We start from the raw sequence: 7,259 nt of genomic DNA on the forward strand, positions 1-7,259 counted from the left end.
AAGCCCTTCCGTGCCCCCTGCTGCTCTTTGGACAAGCCCCCAGCAGCCTCTGTAATGCACAGCCCCCGCCCTTGTCTCCTGTGCTGGCTTCCGCAGCCTGGCCACACCGGTCCTCTAGCCCATTCACCTGACCCGACTCTGGCAGGGCCTTTGCAGGAGCCATTCCTCCACCCCAACCCCTCCTATTAAAACCTGTTCCTAGACGGTTCAGCCCCAGCCACCAGAAGCCCCCCAGCCCCGGCCCAGCAGCTGGCCTGGGGAGCGGAGAGAGCGCAGTCTGGGCTCACGGGCTGGGGGCCACGGAGGCCCAGATGGGGACTCGCTCCGACTGTCCTGGCCCAGAGGCTCTAGGGCGGTCCTGTCTGTCTCACCCGGGGGGCGGGGAGGACGCAGACAGACCCCAGCGCCCGCGGATGGTGCCTTTGACCCAGGTCCTGTGGGCTCTGGCCCGAGACCCCTGCCTCTGGGAAGGCCGGTGACCGGGACAGTCCACCTCGCAGGCGCGCCGGCGCGGAGCCTGGACCTCAGCCCGCAATGACTCAGCAAGGGCCGATGGGATTCTCCATGGTCCTGCGATATCCAGGCGGCCGAGTCTCGCCTTTAATGTCGCGCGGGGAGCAGGCAGGTGCGAGCCTAGGCTGAGCAAAACCCTCCTTGGAGTCTCCGCAGAGGGGCGGGGCGCGCCTCCGGAATGAGCAAGCGGCGGGGCCCGGGGCAGGGCGGGGCAGGCGGCCGGGCACTCTCGGGACTGTCGTAAAAGGGGGCGGGGCGCTCCGCGCGCGGGACTATCGTAAAAGGGGCGGGACGCGCCGCGCTCGGGATGTCGTGAAGTTGAGGGAGCGCGTCGCTGCCGCCGGCGGCTAGCGGGCGTCCGCGCCATGGAGCGCTATGTAGGGGCCTTGGAGGAGGTGGGGGACGGTGCCCGGCAGCAGGAGCGACACTACCAGTTGCTGTCGGCGCTACAGAGCCTGGTGAAGGAGTTGCCCAGGTACGCGGGCGGGGCGGGCGGAGGCCTGCGGAGGCGGCGTCGGGTCCCGTCGCGGCTCACCGCGCCCCCCTACCCGCAGCTCTTTCCAGCAGCGCCTGTCCTACACCACGCTCAGCGACCTGGCTCTGGCGCTTCTCGACGGCACCGTGTTCGAAATCGTGCAGGGGCTACTGGAGATCCAGCACCTCACCGAAAAGAGCTTGTACAACCAGCGCCTGCGCCTACAGAACGAGCATCGAGGTGCGCAGGGGCAGCGGGATGAGGTGCCACCTCCCCCGGGTTGGCGCCTCCCGGCAGCTCTTGGTATCTGTGCAGATCAGCTCCTTCCTTGGGAGTGTTCGGAAGAGGTCTGTAAGATTGACAAAATCAACGAGCGCAGAGACTGAGACAGCGCCTTTTTGGTGATCAATGGGTCCAACCAGTTTTGTTTTCAGTTGCGCTGCACTCCCCTTCTTAGCAGAAACTCCCTGTTCGGGCTTCTCTGTGCCCCACCCGCTTCCAGACAGGATGGCCCTAGGCCTCGGTGCCTGATTGGCCTGCAGGCAGACTCTGGTGGTGGCGCTGACTGCAGCAGCATTGCCCCTCAGTAGTTGGAGGTCTGTTGACAGTTGTGCAGCAAGCGTCCTTCAGGGTCAGTTCCCTCTCAGGCCTCGCAGGGCCTCATTCCAGTTGCACATCAAATTCCTAAGCACTGTCTCATGTGGCGCCCTCCCAAACCCGAAGAGTTTCCCACTTGAGCCAGGCCTGCCTGGTGGGCTTGGGAGCCCTTTCCTGCAAATTATATACGGCAGGTCCCCCTGCACCATCAGTTTCCACCTTTGTTATTTTTCCCAAACTTCTTATTTTAGAAGTTAAAACATTTAGAAAAGCTGAAAAGATAGTATAGTGCATACGCTTGTGCTCTTCACCTAAAGTTCAATAGTTAACGTTTTGCTCTCGTTCTTGATATCCCAAAATACATACATGTGACAGCATAGCATTCACCAAGAGTCTTCAGCATTCCTGGAGACCAGGATTTTCAACCCAGCCATGTTGACATTTGTGGCTGGGTAAGCCTTTGTGGTGAGATGCTGTCTTGCGCATTGCAGGATGGCAGGGGTACCCTCCCTAGTCCTGAAAACCAAGAATGCCTCCAGACAACCTGGGGGGTGGGGTCAGTCTTGGCCTTGGATTGGGAGCAAGTTCTCTAGAACAAGAGCGGTCTCCTACACAGCTGCAGAAGGTAGCCGCCTGAGAAATTAACTGTTCTGGTGTCTCCGGACTTTCAGTGCACGGCCACATCATGGTACCTAACTAATGGCAAATTGTTGCTTTATAAGTAAGGATCCAGTGCAAGTTCATGTACTACAATTGGTTACTTTGGTCTCTTTGCTTCTGAAACAGTCCCCAACATTTATTGTGGCATTGACTTTTTGTAGAGTCCAGGGCATTCTAATTTTATAGAATGCCCTGCTCTTGATCTATCAGAGGAAATGCTTCCTCTTGCATTTAACCTGTTTCTCCACTCTCTGGGTTTCGTGTACACTGGACTGCTGGTAGAAGCCTGATTAGAGGCAGGTTTAATGTGGCAAAAATTCCTCCTAGCGGTGCAAGGCCCCGTTCCCCAGAAGGCAGGCAGTGTCCATCTGCTCCAGGATTGGTGTGTTTCTATCAAGAATGGATGTTGGATTTTGGCAGATCCCTTTTTGGCAGCTCTTGAGATGATCACATGGTGAATCATTTTCTATTACTACAGTGAATTACAATTACTTGAATTCCATCCTACTTGGTCGTGCTGTAGTATCCTTTTTATGTATGCTGGATTTGATTTGCTAAAATCTTAAGCATTTTTTGGTCTATGTTCATGATAAACTGTGGTCTATAGTTTTCATGTAATATCATCTGGTTTGGGTATCAGGGTTTTTGCCAGCCTTATAGGATGAGTTTCGAAGTGTTCTCTCCTAGAATTGGCATTACTTCTTCCCCTAAATGTCTGAGCGATTGTCTTTTTAAACATTTTATTGAGCTGTAAGATGCATGCAGTTTACTAATCCCAGGCGCATGGCTCATTATTCCTTAATGCTCAGACTGTGCCACGTGTGGCCAGTGGGGGCGCTCCAGGCTCCTTTAGATGCCGCCCCATCATTCTGTGAGCACTTTCTTGCTTTCTGGTTCACCTGTGTGTTCAGGCTCATCTTTCCTTGTTTTCTCCGTGTCTCAGTCCTGGAATCGCCCATTTTTCCACAGAGCCGTAGTTCCTTCTAGCAGGATGGGGAGTTTCAGCAACTGCCTGGGCCCAGTGCTGTTTGTCCTTCAGAAGGTTTGGGCCAGGCCCTGGTTCCACCAGCAGCAGGCATGCCTGCATTGACTTTCTGCTTCTCCTGCTGATTTGGCAGGGGTGACTGGCTGCTCCTGCCTCCTTTGTGTTCCCTGGTCATGTCTAAGGCCAGGCCTCTTCTGCCCAGGCAGCCGGCGTGGCTCTCTTCTTGCCTTTTGGTTGCCTACCTAGTGGAATCTGGTAGTGGACCTGGCACTTGTAGCAATATTTGATCAGTAGAGTGAAGGAGATGACATTTCCCTGCTTCCCTGTGTTATGGAGCTGTCTCAAGGGTGCCCTTGATTTGAAGCATATTTCATGTGATAAATGCCATCATTGAGGTGTGTACAGAATGCCAAGAAACAGGAGATTGGGAAGCCTACCTGCAGGGGAGCCTCAGAGGTCCTGGAGTTCCCTGGAGACTGGCCACCAAAGAACAGCTGCAACATCAGGGCTCTTCCCAGGAACAGAGTGTTGGATTTCGCCTTTTCTTTTGGCCAGGGACCCCTCCCTCCTAGGGAGCTGTAGCCATTTGGCACTTACTGGTCACTGGCGCCAGCTGCGGGTGCTGCATGTTCTGTTTCATGGTGGTTTATGTCCCATGATCCCTTCCTCTGTACATTCCCTTCAGACTAGACAGTTTGCACACATCTGTGTGTGTGCAGTTTAGCAAGGACGGTGGTGCTTTACTTGGTGGCTGAGGGTGAGCCCCTCAGAGCCGCACAGGCTTATGGTGCCCCAAGCTCATCCCAAACTTGGGCCTCCCAGGTCTGCCCACCCTTCTTCCTCTGGCGCTGTGTGGGGGCTGGGAGCTGCAAATGGGGGAGGGGGCTACCCACCCTGAAGGGCAGCACCGAGGGTGGAGGGGCCAACCACACCCCTGGTAGGCAGGGGCCCCATGCTCAGGCTCAGCGACCCCGCTCCTCCTGCTCCTTTCCCATTCCTTTGCCTGAGGTGGTCTCCGACACTTGAGTAGATGTCCCATGGCCTGTGGCCATGGGGGCCCTGAAGCCCTCAGACCGCAGTCTCCCACCCACCTCCTCCAGGTGTCCTGGGTCTGGGCTGCAGCTTTGGCCCCACCTGGCCAGTCTCCCCCATCCCACCTTCTTTCAGTGCCCCGCACCCTGGAGTCCCCTGGAGACTTGCCACCGGAGGAGGGCCCGGCCCTGGGTGACAGTGGGCTGGGAGGATGGAGGAGGCTGGCGTCCTCCCCAGTGCAGACACCCCTTTGGCCTGGCTGCTCTGCTGGGCTGGCAAGGCAGGTGCCCATGGGTGAGGGCTGCTGCCGAGTCCCACCGCCTGCTGACGGGCTCTCATCCCTCCCAGTGCTCAGGCAGGCGCTGCGGCAGAAGCACCAGGAAGCCCAGCAGGCCTGCCGGCCCCACAACCTGCCTGTGCTTCAGGTGGCTCAGCAGCGAGAACTAGAGGTACTGGGGGCGCAGGCAGGGTGGCCGGCCCAGCTCTCCTGTGGCCACCACCTGGCTCTGCTGACTGGGCTGAGCTGAAGGGGTGTGGGGGGCTCAGGTGTGGGTGGCTACCCTGGGCCTGAGTGGGACACTGGAGGCCTAGTGAGTCCCACCAGGTGGCTCCTCCTTGCGGATGCCAAGTGTGCTGGGGTTGGGTGGAGGGTGAGAACCCACCAGTGCTCCCCTGGATAGCAGCTCCTCATGGGTTTGGGTCTCCACAGAGCAGGTGGCCTCGGGGGGGGTACAAAGGCAATGATGGGGTGATGGGGCGAGCCAGGAAGGGGCCCATCCTTCTCCCTGGGAGCACAGGGACAACCAGAGACTGGCATGTAACCAACAAGCCGTGGGGCAGGGTGTGCCTGTGGAGATGTGTGTGTGGTCCCAAGGCAACCCCAAGTCAGGGCATTTGTGGAAGCCCCCTGGGGCCCCCTTCAGGGGTTCGCATGGCTGAGGAGAGGCCTGGGTGTGGTGAGGATGCATCGGTGGTGTCAGAGCTGGTGTTGTTGGGGACGGCAGCAGGAACATGTGTTTGAGCTGCCCTCACCTCCCCGCCCCCCGATGGCAGAGCTGCCCTCACCTCCCCCAACGCCATCCCCGGCCCCATGGCAGGCGGTGGAGCACCGGATCCATGAGGAGCAGCAGGCGATGGACCGGAAGATCGTCCTGGAGCTGGACCGGAAGGTGGCTGACCAGCAGAGCACACTGGAGAAGGCAGGGGTGGCTGGCTTCTACGTGACCACCAACCCACAGGTCAGTGCCTGGGCCTGCTCTGCCCTAGCCCGAGTGCCCCTGGGCCCCTGGGCCCCACTCCATCTGGCGTTTTAACTGCTGGTCCCTGGGGAGCCAGGCTCAGGGTATAGGGGGTGAAGTGGAAGGATTGAGGCTCTGGAAAGGATTTCTGTGCCATTCCCAGCACGGAGGCCAGGCCCATTCCCTACAGGATGGTGAACCAGCCAGCCAGCCATGGGCACTGCCCACCCTCCCCAGGCCTGCTGTGCCCCACAGGGCCCTCTTCTGCTCCCCTCCCGCATGCCATTCCGAGTGGCCCTGCTGCAGGCAGAGGCTCAGATTCCACCCTGTCCTGGCAGGCCACGGCGAGGCTTCACAGGATGGTCGCCCTGTGGGCTCACTGCCTGGCACGCTTGGGCCGGGGTGAAAGGGGCCCGGGAGTCACTCTGGCCTTCATGGGGCCCCTCTGTATCCCAGGAGCTGATGCTGCAGATGAACCTGCTAGAACTCATCCGGAAGCTGCAGCAGAGGGGCTGCCAGGCAGGGAAGGCAGCCCTGGGACTGGGAGGTCCCTGGCAGTCGCCTGCTGCCCAGTGTGACCAGGAAGGCAGCCCTGTCCCACCATAGCCACAGGCAGCAGAAGTCTGGGCAGAGTTCATCTTCTTGACCTTTGGTCACTGCCTTCCCAGCTGCCCACAGGTGGTTCCCCCTGCTGAGGAGAGGCCGGATAGACCCCGGCTGCCTGTCATCTTTCGTCTGGGACTTGCTGTCAAACGCTAGGATAGTCTCATAAAGGGGAGGCCGGCCCAGCCTGCTGCTGTCTGCTTCAGGGCCAGGCAGAGAGAGAGGCTGGGGGTTCTCACATCTTCTCACTCCACCGGGCACATCCCAACCTGCACTGGGACCCACCCGAGTGCTTGTTCTGGTCTCAGCCGCTCCCTTGGCAGCTGCAGCCCCCACGCAGAAGAGGCTCCGAGGCCCAAGCTCTGTGTGACCCAGAGAAATAAAGATGCCTCAGTGTGGCCTGCATGTGGTTTGTGTGATAGCTGCAGGTTCTGCCATAACCAGGGCCCTGGTAGGGCCCCCACCTCTGTTGCAGCAGAGGCCTGTGCCTGGGGGTCCCTTCCTGGCCTGTGTGCCCAGCCCACCACCCCTCCCCCTGCATGGAGACTGGGACCCTCCAGCCTTTCCTGCCCCAGCCCTGGTCCCAGGATGCTGTCACTGCCATCTGCACGGGGCCCCCATTCAAGTCCCAGGGCATGAGGACCACATCCAGCCTGCTTTGTGGGGCTGGGGGCTGGAGAGCATGGGAGAAGGCCTGGGGTGCAAGTATGCACCTGCTGCAGCCTGCTCAGTGTCCTATGGGAACCACTAGGAGGAGCCTGATGCAGGTCACTGGGGTAGAGGACTCAGGGCGGCAGGAATGGCCTGAGGAGGAGCCCTGCGGGGAGGCATGCCAGGCCCACCTGGGGAGCTTGGCCTCTGCATCTGCATGAGTCTCCTCCGTGCTGGCCTGGGCCCATGGGCCCTGCTGGGTCCTTGTGGAGTCAGGGTTGGGGGTGTCCAGCACCCTGGGTGGCCAGGTCTGCGCAGGGCCTGGCCTCCAGGAACAGATGATCCTGGAAGCCAGAGTCTGGGGTGAGACTTCTCTGACCCTGTCTGAGCCACTCCCTCTTTGTTGGCCAGAGCTGACCCTGTGTGAGGGCGAAGGGCTCTCAGCTGCAGGAACAGTGGTTTATTGACAGGCAGGCCTCCCCAGCCCGGCCACTGCTCCCTGAGG

The 7,259-nt window shown here is 59.6% G+C and overlaps 1 protein-coding gene across 3 annotated transcripts; it reads left to right on the forward strand.

Annotated features, from left to right (window-relative positions):
* The first annotated feature begins 731 nt into the window (after nucleotides 1-731).
* DGCR6L (DiGeorge syndrome critical region gene 6 like) lies at nucleotides 732-6,508 on the forward strand. 3 transcript variants are annotated; one of them, XM_024239947.2, is made up of 5 exons: nucleotides 732-988; nucleotides 1,068-1,228; nucleotides 4,611-4,711; nucleotides 5,360-5,500; nucleotides 6,169-6,508. In XM_024239947.2, the coding sequence occupies exons 1-5, from the start codon at nucleotides 879-881 to the stop codon at nucleotides 6,193-6,195; spliced, it is 540 nt and encodes a 179-aa protein (XP_024095715.2). In that variant the 5' UTR covers nucleotides 732-878; the 3' UTR covers nucleotides 6,196-6,508. The 3 variants fall into 3 exon arrangements, with proteins under 3 accessions (XP_024095715.2, XP_024095713.2, XP_024095714.2); XM_024239945.2 differs by having other exon boundaries at nucleotides 745-988; nucleotides 5,957-6,508; XM_024239946.2 differs by lacking the exon at nucleotides 6,169-6,508 and having other exon boundaries at nucleotides 781-988; nucleotides 5,316-5,500.
* Nucleotides 6,509-7,259: the final 751 nt, after the last annotated feature.

Source organism: Pongo abelii, chromosome 23 (genome assembly GCF_028885655.2).
Source record: "Pongo abelii isolate AG06213 chromosome 23, NHGRI_mPonAbe1-v2.0_pri, whole genome shotgun sequence".
Lineage (NCBI taxonomy): Eukaryota > Metazoa > Chordata > Mammalia > Primates > Hominidae > Pongo > Pongo abelii.